The 22,182-nt window shown below is 42.8% G+C and overlaps 2 protein-coding genes across 2 annotated transcripts in view; one reads left to right on the forward strand and one right to left on the reverse strand.

Moving 5' to 3' along the window:
- Positions 1-400: 400 nt before the first annotated feature.
- Pdha1 (pyruvate dehydrogenase E1 subunit alpha 1) lies at positions 401-15,716 on the forward strand. Its single transcript, XM_057759116.1, has 11 exons — positions 401-557; positions 5,677-5,736; positions 6,389-6,562; positions 8,234-8,360; positions 8,886-8,977; positions 9,710-9,802; positions 10,797-10,952; positions 11,191-11,262; positions 12,074-12,141; positions 13,364-13,472; positions 14,082-15,716. Exons 1-11 carry the CDS (start codon positions 501-503, stop codon positions 14,244-14,246), a joined length of 1,173 nt encoding a protein of 390 aa, XP_057615099.1. The 5' UTR covers positions 401-500; the 3' UTR covers positions 14,247-15,716.
- The window catches only part of Map3k15 (mitogen-activated protein kinase kinase kinase 15), a 128,411-nt gene continuing 121,170 nt past the window's right edge, over positions 14,942-22,182 (reverse strand). The window contains exons 21-29 of the mRNA XM_057759117.1: positions 21,678-21,843; positions 21,072-21,246; positions 20,031-20,216; positions 19,401-19,506; positions 18,354-18,567; positions 16,086-16,198; positions 15,471-15,571; positions 15,319-15,395; positions 14,942-15,014 (exon numbers count right to left, since the gene is read on the reverse strand). Of these exons, the coding sequence (XP_057615100.1) occupies positions 14,942-15,014; positions 15,319-15,395; positions 15,471-15,571; positions 16,086-16,198; positions 18,354-18,567; positions 19,401-19,506; positions 20,031-20,216; positions 21,072-21,246; positions 21,678-21,843 (1,211 nt within the window). The remainder of the gene's footprint in view (positions 15,015-15,318; positions 15,396-15,470; positions 15,572-16,085; positions 16,199-18,353; positions 18,568-19,400; positions 19,507-20,030; positions 20,217-21,071; positions 21,247-21,677; positions 21,844-22,182) is intronic.

The raw sequence follows: 22,182 nt of genomic DNA on the forward strand, positions 1-22,182 counted from the left end.
TAGAAACCAGATAGTCTGTCTTTCTGCCCGACACCACGGCTTTTTTCTGTGTACTGGGACAAGGCTGTAAAGCCGCACCACCGGCCCGACAGGGCAAAGAGGAGGACCCGCCTTCGCCAATTCGTCGCTGGCTTGTGGTGCACAGAGCAAGAGAAAGGCCAGGCCTCCCCGAACCCCCACTTTCCCACGCAGGCGCCCTGGGGCTGGCTCCCGCCTCCTCACCCGCTAGCCGCGTAGTGACGGAAGGCGCCCACAGCCCCACCCCTTTTTTGGTTAATTCTTTAATGGGCGGTCGCAGGTTCTTGAGATGGGCGGAGCCTTCGCCGGCAGCCATTCTAATTGGCCCACAGGCTGGCGCGGCGCGTGATGCCGTACCAACTCCGTCACTGCGTTTAGGGCGTGGTCTCGGCTCAGGGCGCCTCAAGGAGACTTGGGGACGCCCGAACCACTCCTTTTGAGTGCCCGGGTGCGGCTGCCAGCGCGTGAGTCTTCTGCGCTCCATGAGGAAGATGCTCGCCGCTGTGTCCCGCGTGTTGGCAGGTGCTGCGCAGAAGCCGGTGAGGCTGGGGTGGGGCTCGAGCCGGCCTGAGGCGGGGCGGGAGGAGGGCGGGCCGGACCCCCGGAGCGCGCGGCCGGGTGCCGGGGGTGACGAGCTACGGAGCTCGCGTGGGCCTCCTGCGAGGTGCGTGTCGTCACGGCCTGAGGCGGAGGGGCTTGAGAACCGCCCGGTCCACCGCACCTCCCCCAATCCCCACTGGTGGAGCTTCTCGCCGGCTCCCCAGCAGCGCCCCAGAACCGTCCGCTGCTTACGGGACACCGGGAGGCGGAGCTTGGGCTTGCTCCAGCCTCCATGGACTCCGGTGACTTGCACTCTCCTCCTTGTCATAGCTCGTGGCCAAGTGGCCACGTAAGACGAAATAAAGAACTCGCAGTCCCAGTAGCCGGATGATCCTTGCACAGCCCAACTTCATCATTTACTAGTATCGAGTCCTTGCTAACAAGAAGCAAAGAGTTTTGTTTTTTCAATCGTCCCAGGGCCCAATTTCCTCATCTCAGTAATGAAGATACTAAGAACGCTACCTTATGGGATTATCCTGAATAGGAGTGTGGCACGTGTGCCAACCTTTCTGCCTGGCATCTGGCACGTACGGGTGCCCAGCTGGGTGAGCATTTGTGGATCACCTGTGCTCGCTCGGTCCTGAGCAGGGTTCAGACGGGGTCAGGCTCACGGAAAACAAACTTCCTCTACTCCCTGCTCATCTGAGGTTTTTTTTGGCAGTCAGTTTTAGAGCAATCGAGTATAACCCAGAGGAAGCCGCCTTTACCCTTAAACACACAGAGGCTTACAGTTCAAAGTAGCGAAAGAAAATAGCAGTGGTTCTCGGAGGGTAGGGATTAGAGGTTACGACTTAACGTATGGCCCCGGTTTTGAGAGGTGTCTGAACACCTAAGCTTTTAACATTTTGACCTCTAGCCGCCCAGAGGTTGCGTTTTCTTGGTGTAACTGCCACCAGGCTTTGACTTGTAATTCTGATTCTATCGATTTCTTCAGGGTTTTATGCAGTTCTGCTTAGTTTGGGGAGGTTGTGGGAAGGTTAAAGGTGCACTTCTCTAGGAATTCCATTCAGTAAAAGAAAAACACCTTTTCATTGAGTAAATGCTGCATTCCTGTTTGAATCTGAATCGGCAGTAAAGCACACTTCTTAATGTGTCTTTGCATATGTGTATGGCATTTCCTGAGCTTTTATAGTATGTGTCCTGAATTTGGCCAGAATCTTCACAGGTGTTCAAACTGCATTCCTAAATTTTAATTGGTTTGAACAAGTTTCTTGTGTGTAGAAATAGTTAAAGGGGAATTTCTTTATACCTTGGAGATTGGGCATGAAATAAAGTTGAAAACTAAAAGAAGCTTTGTTTCCCTCAGTGGAAAAGGGAAAAGCCAGCTCTTAACTAAATCAGAGTTTGAAGAAGTTGAATTAGAATCTGAAATCAATAAAAATTCTACCTTCCACTTTTAAGACATGTGCTCTGTCCCCTTTTGGAGTCTAGAGAGCAATGGGAGATGGGAAACCCCCTTAAATCTTTGTTAGGCGCTACACACTAACCTTAGGTGTATTTCTTTGTCTGAAAGTCAAGTTTACCATTTCCTTTAATCACCTTACAGCAGGAAAAAAATTGAATTCTAGAGTTGAATTCACCATAGAAAGAACCCTGTTATTTTCTCACTTGGTGGTGGTATTGGGTAAACTCTCCAGTAGCTAGTTTTTTAATTTTTTTCTTTTGAGACAAGGTCTTTTGCTATGTATCCTAGACTGGCCTCGAACTCAGATCTGCTTACATCCTCTACCTCCTGACTGCTTGCATTAAAATCTTGTGTCCCCACATCCGGCATGCTAAGGGTGGGGAACAGCTTGACCTGTCTTTGTCTCTTTCTCTAAGGGGCTCACTGTGTAGCTCTGGCTAGCCTCCAATCACAGAGATCAGCCTGCCTTTGCCTTCTGAGTGCTGGGATCAAAGACGAGCACCATTATGCCTGGCTGTTTTCTTTGTGAGCATACTTGTTACATGTTAATTAGGAGCCAGTCCTGAAGCCTTTCATAATGTTGAAAACTTACATTTCACCTTTCATCTCTGGGTAGACCTCTAAACTCTAATGTGTCTTTTTAGAGTTTGCAATTCTAAGGAATTGCAGATTTCTCTTTTATTGCAGCCTGTATAATACAACATAGCTCGTTTTTAGTTTTTCATGTTATACATGTGAAAAGACTTTTAAATTTAATTTAAGCCTTGCAAAAATACCCTTACAAACAGTAAGCAGTGGCTCATTAAACTTGTATAACTAGGGTTGCAGTGGCCAAGGGATCCTCTGTGGGAGAATGAAGGATTAGGCATTTGCTTTTTGATAGCTAAAATAATGTGCCTAGTTAATCCCCTAACTTCCTCTGAGGCCTCTGCCTGTTTTGTGCCTTTGCTCTTTTTATTAATTATTTCCCCCTTAAAAATTAGGCAAGTGTGAAGGTTTACCTCAGGCTTAAAGTTTGCCTGTCTCATCACTGTTTGGATGTGCAACTTTGAAATGGATTACAAAAATGTGGTTTTACTTTTACATGAGGTTGAAAGCTTTCAAAGCTTTTTAAGACTGAGCTGCATTTAAAATTTTTATTTTGCCTTATTGCTTGTATTTGTTATGCTCCCTTTTGTGGGATTTTTACCACCAATAACTTTTTTGCCTTTGCATATTGAAGGTAAGGTTTTTAATTCATGTTGGTACATTCTGAGAGTTCTTAAATACTTTTGAAAATTCTGTATTTATATACTTACAAGTTTTTATTGAATAAGTTGTTCAAGGTCTCCAAGAAAGGAATTTCGTTAGGGGCTGAAGTGTAGCTCAAGAGATAGAGCATTTACATAGTGTTTGTAAGGTCATGTGTTCAATTCCCAGTATCCCACTCCCCCCAAAAGAAAACCCAACAAGAATTCCATTTAAAGAGAATTCTTTTTGTTTGGTGTCCTGTCCCCCCATCCCCCGTTCCCCCCCCCCAACACACACACACTGAATTTCGCTGTTACTGCCATGGCTGACCTGGAACTCACTTTGTAGACCAGGCTGATTTCATAGAGATCCTCCTGCCTCTGGAATGTTGGGATTAAAGGTGTATGCCGACACGCCTGGCTTTATAAATTTTACCTTGAGAATTTATCTTTGCTACCAACGCCTGGGTGGGTTGTGAGGGAAAAAAAGGAATAAAAAGGAAAGGTCATGACTGCTCCTTGGTATGGTGGATGATGGGAAAGTTTATTGTAGATTTGTGGGAGAGCATAGTCAGAAGCAGGGACGTCTGGGAGAGTCCAGAGTGGACATGACCAGACTGAGCTGTACCGTGTGTGTGTGTGTGGGGGGGAGGGACACCAAGTGCAGCTGCCAGGAGGCCAAAGATAAAAAAAGGGGAAGGGTAACCACAGTGTCTGGATTATATAGGGAAGAGCCTCTGGGGGAAGGGCAGCCCAGCTCCTGGGTGAGAGAGTTCAGGGTAGAGAGTGCTGTGGACTGAGGAATGCTGGGATAACCTGGCAGGTCCAGCTTTGCTATGTTAAATAGGGACCTCAGCTTTGGTGGGGGTAGTCTTTGCCCTAGATTGTTCTGTAGTTGTATCCAGAAACTTACTTTGCGATAGAGTAGCTGTTTCTGGCTCCACAAAATAAACTGTCAGAAGTAGCACAACCATTTGTTTGCTACTTGATTGGCTTCAGGTTTAGGGGTTTTTTTTGTTGTTGTTTTTTTACATTTTTCTTCATTTTAAGATAGCTAACACATGCTCTGTACCTCTGATTTAACTGAAGGATCCGTTACCGGTATTTAGAGTTTTCCTTGGGTAGTGCCTTTGCCTTTGTTGGCTTTATCAGATAATAATACAGCAGTTGCCATATTGTGCCCCTCCCCACCTTGTGTCCATGGCTTTGCAAATTTCTGTGGTTGCAGCTGTTAAAAGGTGTGGTTTGAAACGTTCCAGAAAGAAATAATTCATGAGTTTTTTAAGCTCTGTGCTATTCTGACTAGAATGACACCAATCTTCCATTGTCTAGATTAGGATGTAAATAATCCCTTTGGCCAGGTGTCCACTCTGTCTACTCCACCCACCCAGTTGTTCATCACCAGGAGTCATCTTGACTATCATCAGACCATCTGCCTTTCTGTCACAGCACTCACACTAAATTAAGTGTGAGCAGTGGTTTTAGGCTTCTACTGAGGGTCTAAACTATATCCTGTCTATAGAGAAATAGAGGCTACCGCATGCCTGTAATTCCAGCATTGGGAGGTGGAGGCGACAGAAAAGAGCAGGAGAGAGCTAAGTAGGTCTTAAATCTGCCTGTTGGCTCCTAAACTTGGAGGTAATAGCTAGCGTGCTGACATTTAACTCCTCACCAAGGTCAAGTCCAGTGCTGCAAAATATATTGGATTATACATTGAACATGCTTTTTTATGGGATCTCCAGGAAAAGAAATGATGTGAGTTTACATGTAAGTATGTGAAAATGTGGCAGCCAGTGGCTAGAATAACTGTTTTTGTGGTCTGTCACTTAGAATGTTTTTGTTGTACTTGAATTTGTTCAGTTGTGAGGGTAGAAAGGAATCAGTAACTCTTAAGTAGTATTAACCACTCAAACCAGTCAGGGGAACACTGTTTTAAGAGAACATTTTTCTGTTATGGGGCTCTAACAGGAGACTTCTCAAAATTTAGACTGCACAAGTTATACAGTGGCTGGCCCAAGTCCATGATTTTTGACAAGCATTAACATGTTTTTCACTAAGGTATTTATGTCATACTTTGAATGTTTTTTTTTTCCTTCATGGTTATATGTCATAGAAAAATAGCTTGCCTTAAATAGGGATTAACATAGTTTTATTTGAAGTATTTTCAAATAAACCTTAAAAAGCCCACACAATCTAGTTTCTTCGATTTGACCATTGTTATTGTTCTCACTGTAATTGCTTTGAAAACAAAATGGAAAGTGGATAGACTTGGCGTTTGCCACCTTCCTTTTTTGCTTTCAGATAGTGATGAGGCTGTGTTCAAAATCCATGCTTTAAGCATGGATTCTATCGATAGTAATGACTTACTCTGGACAGTTAAAAAAACAGAAGTAATGAATTTATTTGCATATTTCTGTTTTCTAGACAAGCAGAGTGCTAGTAGCTTCCCGTAATTTTGCAAATGATGCTACATTTGAGATTAAGGTAAGAGTGTTTCACTTTGTGCTTCTAGTTTTTTCACAGGTACTGATACAGTTTCACTTTCAAGGAGTTGATACTGGTGCTGTGAAGGTAGGGTTACTTTCTTTCAAATATTCTAGAACCAAGGGTTCAGAGAAGTTTAGCAATAGTAACTTGCTGGCAGTTTAAAGGATACAGGCTTTAAAAATATACTCCAACAGGGTTGTTCAACCTCTTCACATTCTGACATGTTGTCACCTACAAATACGTTGGGTTGACCTGATAGCTATCCTGGCACATGGACCTTCTTGAGCCAGAGATTGGATGTACCTTTGGTAGGGGGTGGGATTCAGTGGAACATTGATGACCATAAATGTCAGGAATCAGAAGCATTTTGAAGCACTGTTTTTCTTTTAGAGGCAGTTTCATGGAGCCTCAGTTAATCCCAAACTTCCTATCTAGCAAAGAATAACCTTGAACTCTTATTCCTCCTGCCCTCACCTTTCAAGTGATGGGATCAAGGTTTTCTCACACATTATTCTTGAAGCACCGCTGAGGCATGCATTTCTTTGCTGTTGTTCAAGTTGTGTATTATTTGTGTGGAGTTGGATCTTAGAATGCGTCAGCAGTATTTGTGGAGTAGTAACTGGAGGGTGACTACCTTATTTCATTTCAGAAATGTGACCTTCATCGGCTAGAAGAGGGCCCTCCAGTCACCACAGTGCTCACCAGAGAGGATGGGCTCAAGTACTACAGGATGATGCAGACTGTGCGGCGAATGGAGCTAAAGGCAGATCAGCTATATAAACAGAAAATTATCCGTGGTTTCTGTCACTTGTGTGATGGTCAGGTAAGTGGTAGGTTTGTTAGAAAGCTATGCATGTTATTAGGATACTTAAATAGGTTTCTTTCTTTATGCCTTCTTTCCCGTCACCTCTTTTCTTTGCCTTCATCCTAGGCTTTTAGAATTTCAAAACCACCATTTATTTTGTGTGTGTGTGTGGCGGGGGTATTTATGTGCCACCCTATGTGTGAGTATGTATGTGTGGTGGTGGGGGGGTCAGAGGACAGGTTGCAGAATTTGGTTCTTCCCTTCTACCTATGGGTTCCAGGCTTGATAGCAACCTCCTTTAACCGAGTTCTCTCTCACTGTCCAAGCTGGCTTGAAACCCCTGAACCTTGACAGTGCTGCCTCATCCCCCAGCATGCTGGGATTACAAGCATGAGCCACCACACTTAGCTTTAAGTATGGTTTCTGTTTATTGGTTTTCACCCTGCTTCTTGGGTCAGAAGGATTTGAAGTAGGGATTTCAAAATAAAACTAGAATGCTAGGATCCACTATGTTGTAGGCATAAGAATTTATTCACACTTAGCATTTCTGAATTTTATATCTGTTCTTTGAATTTTACTTTTAAAATTTGCTGGAACCTGTATGCTATTTTGTTGTTTTATGAGTGTGAGTGTGTGTTGTGTGTGTGTGTGTGTGTGTGAGAGAGAGAGAGAGAGAGAGGAGAGAGAGGGAGGGAGGGAGGGAGGGAGAGAGTGTGTTCCATTTGTGACAAAATAGCCAACAGAAGCAACATAAGGAAGTGTTTATTTTAGCTCACAGCTTGAAGGTACAGTCTATCTTGGTGGGGAAGGCATGGCTGTAGGAGCTGAGTTACCTGGTCACATTGAATCTGCAGTCAGGAAGCAGATTACCTTACTTTCTCCTTTTTTATTTAGTCTGGGATCCTAGGCTATGGGATGCTGCCATCCACATGTAGGGGTGGGTCTTCCTACTTCTGCCCAAGAAATTTCCTCATAGACATGCCCAGAGCTTTGTCTTCTAGGTGATTCTAGAACTTTTTAAGTTGACAGTAACTGGTTCCAAATTTAGCAGTCTACAGAGCTAGCTAGGTAGAATAAATGAGTGAAGTCAGTTATATATAACAATATGAACAACGGTAAGATGGATCAGTGCAGAGTTGGGATGGTTAGGCCCCATCCAGAGATGCCACGACTTGGTTTCAGTCAGTTACTTCCATGTGGAAACACAGACCTAAGACTTCTTTGGTTTGCATGCATTCTATCAATTTTTTAATGTTGGCATCTGACTGGCAAATTATATTTTTAAATTCTGTCCAGGCTAAAGGAAACAGCACATTTGTGGATTGGTTATGGCTTCTGGTTTAGACCTTACCCTTTTCTTTTAATGAAAAATTTTTTTGGAGTTACTAATGACAGGTTCACTGATCCATGTGTGGTTTTGGAATTATTTATTTCGTTTTATGGTCTGTTTTGGTTTTTTGAGACAGAGTTTCTTTGTGTAGCTCTGGCTGTTCTGGAACTCACTCTGTAGACCAGGCTAGCCTCAGTGTCACAGAGATCTACCTGCTTCTGCCTCCTGAGTCCTGGGATTAAAGGTATGTGCCACCATTGACCAGCTTGATCCATGGTTTTTAAATTGTTGAATCTAATAGAAACTCTTTATTCAAATATAAATAATGCCATTGTTTCGTGGTTCTTCCTTTACTCCAGGAAGCCTGCTGTGTGGGCCTAGAGGCCGGCATAAACCCCACGGACCATCTCATCACAGCCTATCGAGCTCATGGCTTTACCTTCACTCGGGGCCTGCCTGTCCGAGCAATTCTTGCAGAGCTAACAGGTTTGCTGTGGATTTACAGAGAAGGGATATAATGAGTTGGGGAAGTTTTCAAATATCTTCCATTAAGTTGCTAAGCATTATGAGTTAGTGGTAAAAATCTTAGAACTTTCGTTTTTGAAACAATCAAGCCTTCTGGTATGTATCCTGGTACCTCTGTTGTGACTTTGAGTAAACCATTTATGAGGTCATCTGGACCCTCAGGTGAAACTGGAAAATAAGGTTTGCTTTCACTAAAACATGAGAAATCTAACAGAGAAAGTAAATTGGGTTGAAGTACTTTGAAATGTAGGCAGATTCTAGATAATGTGTGTACTCCCTCTAAACCTAGTGTCAAAAATACTTTGCTAACATCTGAAGGTAACAAGCATTTAGAAAGCAGGCACCATTGGATTAGTCTAACCTTATCACAGACACGGAGATGAGGAGGTATGTTTTCCTGGAGGGACAGACAATTGAATTGGGTGGTGGTTAGTGCTTTGTGTGGTTGTTTTTATTCATGTATGGTGTGTGTACTGCCATTTCTAGGACGAAGAGGAGGTTGTGCTAAAGGGAAAGGCGGATCTATGCACATGTACGCCAAGAACTTCTATGGGGGCAATGGCATCGTTGGAGCTCAGGTAACTGAGGAAGAGCACATGCTTTGATACATTTGATCCTGGCCTGTGTCTTCAGGACCTTCTTCACTCCAGAGAACTGTAATTTCAGAGGATTTCAGTAATTTGGGAGTTTGGTTTGTCTTTGCTCACTGCCTTTTATCTTCCCATTTGAGGAATTAAGTAGATTTGGGTAGTGATTTAAGGTTTGTTGTTTTTGTTGTGTTTATGAGTAAGAGCCTATAGTGGTGGAGCTATCCCTTCATCTTTCTTTTTATATTTCAGTAAAATCAATGGCTCATCACCTCAACTTCACTCACTCTGACATACTCATAGGCAGTGCTAGCAATGGGATCCAATTACAAGTGAGGGGCTTGTTAAATTGACAGCCTAAGAAAAAAAAGCAGAAGCCTTACTTTCATGAATAGGAAGGAAGTCCTTGTTCTTATCAATTAATGAGAAGTGAAGCATTAACAGCATGCAACAATATCCACTACAGTCGCTTTTATTATATATCTAGGCTTCATTTTTTTATCTTGTTGTGATCAGTAGTTAAATCTTTGGGTACAGAAATCAGAAACAATATAGGATTTATTCATGTTTTGTTCAAAATCACAGGGTAGGTAGATAGTGACAGGGTTAGGAATGAAGACTTGCAGCACTAGTTTAGCTTCCCGTATTCTCCAGGCATTGAAATTTAAATGCATCCTAACTCAGATTAATTTGTACAGTTTTCTTGGTTGTTCTTTATTTTAGGTGCCCCTAGGAGCAGGGATTGCTCTGGCCTGCAAATACAATGGAAAAGATGAGGTCTGTTTGACATTATATGGTGATGGCGCTGCTAATCAGGTAAGTGCATCTCTTAATTTCCAGAAACAATTACTTTTATTTCCAAGTTGTGACTGGCCATATTTGGATTTATAAAGAAATGCCATATTGTTTATTAATTGAAATAGCGTTTCATATGGCTGACTCACATGGGAGATTTACCTCTTGACATGAGCCTTCTAAGGGTACATTTCTGTGATGTGTCTCTTTGCGTTACATTTATGCTTTGCAAATATGCTCTGTGGTGGGAGATTTTTTTGTAATTTCTCTTTAAAAGATCTACTTATTTCTAGTTTTGCCTGCATTTGTGTTTGTGCACTGCATGTGTGCCTGGTGCCAATGGAGGTCAGAAGGTCCCCTGGAACTGGGGTTAAGGACAGTTGTGAGCTGCCATGTGGGCGCTGGGAACTGAACTTAGGTCCTCTACAAGAGCAGCAAGTGATCTTTATAGCTGAGCCATAGGTCCAGCCTCGTTGGCTAAATGTAGACCATTACAAACCAATAGTGTGATACAGAGACTCTTCCCTTGGATTCAAATGCAATACCAGATTCCTATAATGTCTGAACCTTGGCTCTTGGTTTCTTTGCTCATCCTGTCTTGGTCTCAGTGTAATCAACAGTCTCTGGACAGCACTTAGTGAGACCCTGTCCTGGATGCTGAATCTCAGATGCTGCTGGTTCACTCTGATTATCTGGTCAATTGAGTGTGACAGATTAATAGCAAGAGCGTAAAACTAATTGGTAACTTGGTGCTTTTCCATGTTCCTCTTTGCAGTGTGTTCTGTTTTAGTAGATCCCCCAAAATGTATACTAGCCATACAGTACACACCACGTTTCCCTACCATAGCAGCACGTACTCCTTTCCTTCACCACCAGAAACTTGCTTTTAAAGATGAGGCTGTTTGGCCTTAGTGTAAGCTCTCTGTGTTAGGCAGAGCAACAACTATTAGGAATGGTGAAAAAGTCTAGAGAAATAAGCAAATTAAACCACTTGCATTTTATATAATGCTTTTAGGGTCAAATATTTGAAGCTTACAATATGGCAGCATTGTGGAAACTACCTTGTATTTTCATCTGTGAGAATAACCGCTATGGCATGGGGACATCTGTCGAGAGAGCAGCGGCCAGCACAGATTACTACAAAAGAGGAGATTTTATTCCTGGACTGAGGGTAAGGTTCCTTATTGTAGAGACAGAACCATACCCTATCAGTTAAATGTTCTACAGTTTCGTCACATTATGCCTGAATAGGTCATTAAAAGTTGAATGGGAGGGGCAGGAGGTGTGGCTTAGTGGCAGAACACTTGCCTAGCACGAGTTAGGCCCTAGATTCCATTCTTCACCACAATAAAAGTTAAATGGATCTGGATAGTTCATTTACATTCTGCCCCTCCCACATTTATTAACAGGTAGATGGAATGGATATCTTGTGTGTCCGAGAGGCAACAAAGTTTGCAGCTGCATATTGTAGGTCTGGTAAGGTAAGATGAGATTTTTTTCATAGGCTTATAGGTTACAGGTTTATAATGACATTCACTTCAGTTAAAAGAAGCCTTTCCAGATGGCAGTTGGAGCTATCCTGGGGTAATGACTAAGTGAGCTCTCTGAAACAAGCAGAGTCCAATGAGATAGCATGATCTTGGCTCACCTAGTAAACACTCCATGTTTCTCTAGTCTTCACTTTGACATTAACAGAGGGGTGGGAACACATAATTAACCAAGCCAAAATACAAATTTGAAAACCTCTGTTAATCATAAGCCCCTTGAATGATCAAACTTTGGATCTACACAGTGCTTAATTTTACTTAGACTGCATTTGAATGCCTATTATATTTGCTGCTTTACCTGCCAGTGTATGGCAGGGAGGGAGAGGGGAACAGTGAGACTGGCTTAAAAGGAGCTTCAAGTAGCTAAGTTTAACTAGTTGTTCTAAGCCCGGAAAACATGCCCCTGCAATTTACTTTTGTTAAAATTGAGAAGGAAGAAACATGACATAAATTGGTGTTAAGAATCAGTCTGGGTGGTGCACGCCTTTAATCTCGTACTCCGGGAGGCAGAGGCAGCAAATTTCTTGAGTTTGAGGCAGTTCCAGGACAGCCAGAGCTGTTACACAGAGAAATGCTGTCTCAAAAAAAAAAAAAAAAGTCAACCAGTAAACTCTTGACAACTCAGCTGATACATAGAAGGTGGGTAAGAATGTATTGGATGTCACGGGGTGTGTGTATCTCCATTTGAGGCAACAATTCTTGGCACATATCTTCGTAGCTTTAACCATTTATGGCTCTATTTTAGGGGCCCATCCTGATGGAGCTACAGACTTACCGTTACCATGGACATAGTATGAGTGACCCTGGAGTCAGGTAAAGTTCATGGGGTATCTTGATTGTGGTTCCCATGGTGGCTGGGCAGGCTTTGGGCTACTTAAATAAAACAGTAGAGTAACTTCTTCATTTGGCTCTTAACAACCAAATTGTTTTGTTGGCATCAAGTGGTTGTTTTGAGGCTTAGTCTGAAAGCAGCTTGAAGATCCCTACAATGTATCCTATATGTTAGCATGAATATGAGCAGTCATTTAAAGAAGAACATTATGTAACTAAATTGCAGTGTGGAACTGTCAATGTAAGGCAGATAAGAGAATTAGTTTAGGTGTCATTTAGTTTATTTTATGTGGGCATTACCCCAAATTCAGGCATGGCAAATTCTACTTGGAGAGGACTGAGATGTGAAAGTCTCACTGGTAAACTGCTACATGGAAAGTTTAAGTTGTTTCTTTTTCTTTTAGCTCTAGCATGTAATGATGAGTTAGTAGACTTGACAGGTTAGAAGTGGTCAGTTTAGTCGAACTTTAGCTGAAGCCCTTGTAGAATGGACCAAGGTGTGGCTCTCAACGATACTTTCACAGGGATCACGTACCAGATAGTTACGTTATGGTTCTTAATAGTAGCAAAATTAGTTATGAGGTAGCCATGAAGATAATGTTGGGGTTCACCACAACATGAGGAACTTTATTAAAGAGTTACAGCGTTAGGAAAGTTGAGAACCACTGGACTAAGGGAAACACTCAGAAACTTGGTGTGTTTAGGATTTTGCTGGTCATGCTGCTTTGGGGTCTTAGTGAGAAAGGCAAGGTGTAGTTATTTCCTGCTTGGTATGATGCTTCAGGAGAAAGAGACCTGGTCAGTCATCCTCATCAACTTAGACCATATAGGTCTTCCCACACATGCTTCAGCACTGCCAGGGCATAAGTTTCATTCATTCATGATGCTCCAAAAGTCTAGAATTATCACCACTGCCAGCTCTTCCTTGCTCCATCCATGTACTAAAAAGTGAGGCTAAATGTGTAAAACTGGTGACCCTTTCTTCCAGGTCAAAGAAGCAAACACTTGGTCCTTGTTAGAATGCCAGTAAAGCCCCAAGTTACAGTGAATAGTTTTCTATAAAAGATGCCTACCACCATAACTATTCTCACAGTGACATCAGTATTAGCTTGCTCCTTCCTCTTTCAAAAATATACTCTTATACTTCACAAAGTTCTCAGGCACTGTTCTCAAGGGTCTATCACCGCGTCTCCCTTCCCCATAGTTATCGCACTCGAGAAGAAATCCAGGAAGTAAGAAGTAAGAGCGACCCTATTATGCTTCTCAAGGATAGAATGGTGAACAGCAATCTTGCAAGTGTTGAAGAATTAAAGGTACAGTTGCTCTTGGAGGTTTAAGTCTGGTTTTTAAGGTAGGTTCACTGACTAATTTCCCACACCTCACAAAATGTCACTCCTAGGTGGCCAGAAAGTTGAGTTTTTGCAAACCCAGAAAGCATTCTGATGAGGTTATTGTTGAATCTGAAGTCTCACAGGGCTATTGGTTTTTGGTCTTTCTGCTGAGAATTAAAGAGTTGCAGGGCAGGGGATATGACTTGGTTGGTAAAGTGCTTGCCGCAGAAGTATGAGGATACGAGTCTGGTTCCCAGCACCCACATCTAATGGGCACAGTGGTGCATGTGTACAACTCTAGCTCTGGATTAGAGAGAGGTGAAGACAAATGCTTTGAGTGTGCTGGCCAACTGGTGAGTTCTGTGCTCAATGATAGATATCCTGTCTCAAAAAAAGAAAGTAGAGTAATAGACATTCGTACAAAAACTTGTTTCCTCCCCCCTTTTCCCTAAAAATATCCTTTGCATGTGTAATTTATATACTGTCTTTAAGTGGTGAAGAGTCACATATTATATAGTAACAGGTTCTTAGACTTTCGAGTTGGTTCCAAAGCTGCCTTTGATTGAAAAAAAAATCTCTTGCATTGTTTAGGAGATTGATGTGGAAGTGAGGAAAGAAATCGAAGATGCTGCCCAGTTTGCTACAGCTGATCCAGAGCCACCCTTGGAGGAACTAGGCTATCACATCTACAGTAGTGATCCTCCCTTTGAAGTGCGTGGTGCCAACCAATGGATCAAGTTTAAGTCAGTCAGTTAATGGGAAACTGAAATGAATGGGGGTTCATCATCCACTGTAAGAACTCTGTGCTTTCAACTTTAAGGACAGGAAATACCCAGACAAGTCTTGAAGACATGTAAATTAAGGAAGAGTAAGTTGCATGCAGTTTATATGTTGTATGCAGTGTATCCATGTGAATAAGAGTGTAATGAATTTGTATAGGATTTGAAATGGATAATGGAGTGTTTATACCTTTCCCTCATCATATCCTACCACAGATATGTCCTGGTGGCATGCTGGAATTAATACAATGCACAGGTAGAAGAGTAGCGGCCACCCTGCATTGTGGAGGCTGTCATCTTTTAGCACTGACCATCATGTCTCCGTGATCAAAGGCTATTATATAATCAGGCATTTCAAAGATAATTTAATTTTCTCCTTTTAGACATTTAATAAACATGAACTTGTACTCTCATTGCAAGGCACACTGTTTTTACCTTTCACATTTAAGAATTATGCTTTATCTTTCCAGCAGTTACTATAAGGTATGCTGGCTTTTTAAATTAAGTACAGTCCTAAGAATTCAATATACTAGATCATGGTTGATGTTACAAGGATGGTCTAAAATTATACATGCTGGAATTTCGATGTAAAGGCAGGATTTGTGTGTACACGAACAGAAGCTTTGACCATAAGCAGGTGGTAGGGTATTTGCTTATTCTTGCGAGCTTGGCTCAGTGTGAGGACTCCTGCATTTGTCTTCTGTGCTGGGAGACTGCATGCCAGAGCCTACAGAGGACACCACCGCTGCAAAATAGTTTTCATAAGAAAACAAATTTGAAAACAGCCACCTCACAAATAGGAGAAGCAAGCATTCAATCTACAGGATTACATTTGCCAGATAAATACTCTTTCAAAATATAATCTAACTTATTAAAAGTGTGTTTTCTTTGTCTGAACCTGGTGCCATAGGAGTGTTGGTGGCTCTGTGTAGAGGTGTGGGCATTTAAACAAGAGTGGAAGATAATTTAAGATCAGAGGAAGGTACCACCATTTTGTTTTTCTACTTCACTAAGACCTTCCAAGACTCAAACTATTTGGAAGCTCTTACCGTAATCTAAGGCACCTTAGGTCTTCCTTAGTAATGTCATTGAGAATATCAGAAAGTGTATAATCTTCTTCAACAATCTGAAACAATGATTCAGTTTATGAGATAAGCAGCTTTTCAACAATATCATAGGAATATTTGATTTAGAAATTTACCTTTTCTATTGTATTTGCATCCACTCCTTGTAGTTGCAACCAGTCTATAAGCTCTCTGTCTGTTCCCAGTTCATCAGGGGGTGCTGGATTCTCTGTACCACCTATAATGATTCCAATTTTGTTTTATTGTATAGTAATGTATAACCATAAACTACTTCGAAAGTAACAAAGTGGATGTAATGACAAATCCAAACAGAATGTAAATGTGATGTGAAAAGGAAATAAACTTTTCTGACTCAGCTACTTTTACAATTCTTGGGTTCCCTTTCCAGAGAGTAGAATCATCTCTATCTACACTGAAACTCAAGTGTTAAGATTTGGTGGCGTAGCTTTATGTCCAGTTCTTTATCCCAAGAGCTACTTTTATGCTCTAAGGGGCAGATTTGAGAGTCATTTTAATGTGACACAAAATCGTGGGACTGTCATAGTCAAGACACTTTTTTGTTACCCTTCTGGGCTCTTTCCTATTCATCGTGATTTCTGTCCAGTTTTGCCTCTTCTAAAATACTGACTAGAATCAGTATACTATATTCCATTTCTTCAAGGTGTAAGTCAGAGTTTTAGTAGTTTGTCCCTCTTTGACACCTATATCAGAGCAAAGGGAAAATGACTCACCATTGGATTTGTATTTTAACTGAAGGTGATGTAATTCTTGAGTTTTCTGTTCTAGAGTTAGCCGTAGAAGATTCTGGTACTCTCTTTCTTTTTGAACTAGGTGTTCCCAAAGTCTGTTTTTTAAAAAACAACACCCATCGTTCATAAAGTAGTCACATTCAATTCAAACATCTGTTAAACATCACGTATGAATAAAGAAAAAGGCACAATCTAAACCCAAGCTGTGGGGCCCCAAAGAGAAGCGGTGGATTGTTAACTAACAATTTTTGTCTGGTAGGTTTCAGCTTGCGTAGGAGAAATGTGTTTTTCTTCTCCTTGATGCCAAAGGCCCAGTACTGAGAGTGTGGGTATATTTTTTGCAATGGAGCCAATGATTGTATCCCTCTTGAAATTCATGTTAAATGGTAGTGTAAGAGGCCTTGCGAGTGTACAGCTATCTATGTACCCTCACCTTGATCTTAGACTTTGAAGTCTGCAGAGCTGTGAGACAGAGCTGTGAGAAATGAATTTTTGCTTATTTTATTAGAGCAGCCTCCTGGACAAAGACAGTTTTGTTTCAAAATGTATCAGGGAACCAAAAAAAATGAATTTCCCGTTGATCATTAGTACTTGGCCAGAAGGAGCATCGAGCACCTAATTATTCAAACCAAGTCGGATAAAGTAGCTGACTCTAGGATGGACAGCCTTCTTTCTGCACTCATTAGTAGCCAAAGCAAGAGTAGTATTTTGACAAGAACAGCCAAGGGACCAAGGATGGCCAGTGCAAGCTGCAGCTGCATGAAGGGAATGCTGCTAGCAATCACTAACACCGAGGACTGCCCATAGTGCATTTAAACCTTAGGACATACAATTCTAAGGAAGTAAACATTCTTTTCCAAGCCATTTCTTTAAGCAATTTACTCTGTCTCTGGTGGGGTCTTCCTTATCTTCTGCCATTTAGTCTTACTCATGGTGTCCCTGAGACATGAAAGGCATGACTTGATACAGTTAAGCTTCTGGATCGCCCCATGCTAGCTCATTAACAGTAGAAGGGAACAGAGCTGGAAGTCAGAACCATGGCTAACTTTCATTTGCTCATGTATCTAATAAACAAGATTATTTTAAACTAATCAAAAAGGCATGCCATGTGGTTATCTACTGGTGAACAAATGACTGCAGGACTAAGCTTTATATTACTGGAGTTAATTATTGATACTGCCCAAGAGGGCACAGCCATAATATAAATAGATGAAAGCAGTTTCGGGGTCATTTGTTAGCAAATGGAGTGGGAGAGGTGGATACTTCTACCCCAGCAAGACCACAAGGAGATCGTATAGTACTCAACAAGTAAACTCCTTTCTCACCCCTGCCCTGCCTGCCTTCATCTGTCTCAAGAAGCTCCTCTTTGAGCACATCAAGTAGCTTGAGCTTTTAATGGGAATGATTCCCATTTTTGTTTATGCCACACCATGAGGATAGGCAGGCTGTGTATTTATTAACTACTCACATTAACACTGAGTTGGATAATTAAAATCTTTCTGCAAGACATTTTGAAGAAATGTATTACTACCATTTTTTTTGTACTTGTCATCATTTTAAACTCCCGAGTTTTTGCCATCATGATTATTTAAATTCCAGGCCTTAAAAATATCTATATAAGATCAAACTTCCCCTAAGGGTTATTTGTATACATCTTTTTATCCAAAAGTGTGTGCCCAGTACCTAATCTCACCATTCAGACAGCACTGCCACAAACAACAATGACGTTTGGAGCAAACACCATCTAGTTTACTATAGCTGTGGGTGGTGTTTTTAAAAAGCTTATTGATTCTCCAGAGCAAAGGGGAATTGTGTTACTCGTTTACAAGGTTGGAAAGGCAATCTACTAATGCCTGCCTAGGGATCCTAACAAGTGACCGGGAAGGCTTGGAGTAGGGTTACAGGATATACCACTATCTACAAATTGCTACATTGCCCCCACTCCCCCCAGCTGCTTCTGTGGGGACAGGCTATAGCTATTCATTGCTGGACCACATACCATGCCAGAGGTGCCATCGTGAAGCCAAACCTCAGATGGTGCTGCTTGCTGCTTTCGGTATGGCAGATTTGTGTGTGACCTGTAACGACGCACTGTACTGATTCCTGGCATTGAGAGAATGGAGGCCTTTGTGCACTTGGAAATGTACCCTTGCCCCAGTTCACTGACAGTGAATATACATTTCCCCAAGACCTAGATAAAGTTCTCAACTGTGACCAGAGGATCTTGTATAAGGTGTGTGAGATCCTGACCTGTTGGTCTCTTGCCTGAGCTTGCTTAGTTGGAGGCTTGGGTCCTGCTGCTGGGGCTGGCCCTCTTCGATAGCAACTGAGCCAGGTCTGATACCTCTGGGTGCCATATGCACTTCTTGGCCAAGCAGGTCTACAAAGGGATAATTCCCTCCCACTTCTGTGTCCTTGTCCACCCCTTCGGCCTCAGAGGCAGGCTCAAAGTGGGCTTGGAGCTCTGAAAACAGACCAAGGCACAGAACAGCACTCAATAAGACAATTCATTGCATTGCACTGCTTGCTGTGTTAGGGCACTACTGACTAACGAGATGATTTGATTGGACTCTGCAGTGTAACTATGGTCTTTCTGAGTTTACACAAGAAAAAAAAAATGACAATGAATGGCTACAAACAGGCTTGGGCTCTGCTTGGTTCCTGTTCCAAGAAGCACTTGGGAGAGCAGACAGAAGTGAGCAGCCAGGGCCCAGTGTGAAGAAAGGAAGGGAGAGCAACAATTCTAAAGCCTGCCTTCTTCAGCCAAAGTACCACAGGAGAAGCAAGCTGAACATTAAGTTTGTGCTAACATTTCAAAAAGGAAGCCTCTTAAGATTGGGCTCTACATAGCACAGAGATACAGCATGTACTTCAGAACATGTAAGATCCCGAGTTTGTTCCCCAGAATGAACATGCACATACATACAGCAAGATCTGTAGCCAGTGAAGGATGCTCCTGAAGAAACAGCCATGTAATTATCAATTATCTTATAAGCATGGGTGAACATGCACACTGAGGAGGCTGTATGATCACTGGAGGATCCCTGCCTTCAAACACTGACTCCTTGTTAAGATCAAAAGTATACTTTGTACACAGTCACCTTCATTATGCCCAGGAGGTAAGTAAATAGGACATTAAGAGATGTTATCACAGACTTTTAGTCCCAGAAAGATCTATGACAGCATTTACTTAACTGTGGGGAAGTATAAAACCAAAATGGAAACAGAATTGGATGTTTGAGGCTAATGCTGTCTTGGGCAGCCTGAACCTGACCTTGAGTGCAAGAGGGCACTTACCTGGGATGAGAATGGCAACTGCAGCCTGCACAGCTCTGCGAATGATGTTGTCCATTGCAAACATCCAGTGAGGCCTAATTAAGTGGTTTCTCAAAATTCTATTGACCTAAAAAAAAGTCACAAAAGTCCGTATGTCTATTCTTTGAACTTTTAAGAAAGCGACTTATAATTCTAATTTGCTCCTCTTCCCTGTGAGATGAAGTGTTGCTGTGCTACCCTGGATTTCTGCCTGCTTCATTCTTCTGAATGAACCTTCCTCTAGGTAGACCCTAAGTCACAATGGGTTCAATGTCACCGGGCCTCTTGGCTGTTGATTCAATGAGCATTTATTGAGCATCTATGATATGACAGACTATTGGGAACATGTAACAAGATAAACCAGACCTGGCTTTGGTATCGGAGGAACATACATCTGGGCAGGCATAGAAGCATACCCAGCGTCTGGCAAGTGCCTTTCCCTATAGCCTATGCATGCTCTCTGTGGTCAAATGCAATTACTGTGTGCTTACAAAGAGCTGCTGAAATTTGGGGTTCTGGTTGTGAACAAATGAGAAGGAATGGATGCCACTGAAGAACAGGGTGAGTTAACTAGTTTAGCTATCATGTTCTTCCGGGCCTGATAGCACTCACAGCATCCTGGAATCCAAACAGGATCAGGTGAATCTGGTTGATGGATGAGCTGTCAAAGTCCAGGTCCACCTTTAGTTTTCCTATTGTTGCCGCCATCACCCTGTGCTCTGGAGAGCGGATGAAGTCTCTGAGGATTCCAATTATCTGTTTGATGTGGCCAACTGAGAGAAGCAACTCTTCTGAACTCTGACAACCACATACACACATACACAAAATCATTTTCGTTTGACTGAGTCAGGAGGTAGGAATTTCTACATGCATTGTGGGAAAGTAGACTCTACATTTGCTAAATGGAATTGTGGGAGCTCTCCATATCCTTCCTGTCAGTCTTGGGGATCCTCTCTGATAGGTGGGTAGACAACGCCTCAGCACTAAGCCAGCTGGGAATGATGCTATCATTCTATTTGAGCACTGGGTGGGCCTCGGAAGGTACAATTCACAGCAGGGCAATGGTCTCTCTTAAAAGTAACTTTCCATCCATAATAAGGAGAGACATCACTTTGCTACTACTGTGACCTAGTTAAAACTTTGTTTTCTTCCATAACCATTTTCCCTACAGTGGCTGTTCTCTTAACTTCTGGGTGTAGCTCGAGCATGGTGCTTCTCAACCTTCCTAATCTGTGACCCTTTAATACAGTTCCTCATGTTGTGGTGACCCCAACCATAAAGCTATTTAGTTGCTGCTTCATAACTGTATTTTTGCTACTGTTATGAATTGATATGTGACCTCAAAGGGGTTGCCTACAGCTTGAGAAGCTTTGCTCTAGAGGCTGGATGGAGGCCTAGGAAGCTCTAAGTCTTCCAGGGCTTTCAGCTGCCATCTGGCTTGTTCTCCACCAGATGGCAGCACCACCCCACACTTCTAGGAAGCACTGCAGTAGGCTGAAAATTTACCTTTCAGGGGAGTTTTCTTTGTATTTTCCTTTGTTAGGAAAGGGAAAGGTGTCGGGAATAAGCACAGTAATCATGACTACTATGTGAAAGTACCAGAGGACAGGCCACCCTGTTGTCCGTTAGCAGACCCCATCCCTCAGCCTGTACCTGGACCACACACTCCTGCAAGTTGGAAGCCACTTGGTTCTGTTCCTCCCAAAGGATTTTGTACAGGATGGCTCTGCGCTCACTGTCTTTGCGCAGCAGAAAAAGACCAGGATCCCTCTCCTCTGGGGATAAGGCTGTGTTGCGGTCTTCTAAGGCCGAGCTTTCATCTGGGACACTGCAGACAAACACATTCAACAATTCCTGTGCTTGTCTTGGAAGGGTAGCACGTTCTGCTCTGGGGGAGTCTCCAGAAAAGAAACTTGTGGGTGGGCAAGAGGTTAGCATTCCCTCCCCCCTCCGTGACTCCCTCTATGGTATCCTTGGGGGAGGAGAACAAGGAGATAAGGGACCAAAAGAAAGGAAGAGGGAGAGAACCGGGAGGCAGAGAGGGGGAGGGGAAGAGGAGATGAGAAAGAGGAAGCATGGAGGGGGGGGGAGGAGAGAGAGGAAGAATATAGGGACAACCAGAAAAGAGAAAGGGCACTGACTGAAGTGTTTCCTTGACCACCCTGCTGCCCGGCAAAAACCCTTTCCACGACCCAGCAAGTGTTCTGATATTGAGAAACAACCAGCACCCTGTAGAGGGACAAAGGACACTGACAGTACCTGAGAAGGTGGCTGAGCTGATGCTTGGGCACCTGAGCTTTCTCAAAGAATGCATCAGGCTGGGCATCCGAGTCTGGGGAGATGGAACCATGCTCGCTGCTGCTGCTGCCCATAAGCTCAGCCGATGAGGGCAGGGCCAGGGTACCAGTGCTACTCCGGACACCCTCTGTGGAGAAACAGCCAGAGAGTGGCCAGGTGTGCAGATAAGGGCTTGTTAATCACGGAGTACCCTAATCTGCTGGAACAATCTCTAGGGGAAGGATCTAGTGAAAATGTACATTTGGGGTGAGCCTCATCTGGAACACAGCTCTCTGCAGCAAGTTGGTGAGTCACAATGCCACAGCCTCTGACTCATCCACACAGCGGAAAGAGGGCAAATTGTTTTCTTTTTAGGTCAACCCTAGTTCACTGAGAGGACTTACTACACAACAAAGTGTCATGTAGAATTTTCTGGCCTGCAGGATGGCAACCACAGGCAGACTACCCCAATGTGCCCTTTTATCAA

This window comes from Chionomys nivalis, chromosome X (genome assembly GCF_950005125.1).
Source record: "Chionomys nivalis chromosome X, mChiNiv1.1, whole genome shotgun sequence".
Classification (NCBI taxonomy): Eukaryota; Metazoa; Chordata; class Mammalia; order Rodentia; family Cricetidae; genus Chionomys; species Chionomys nivalis.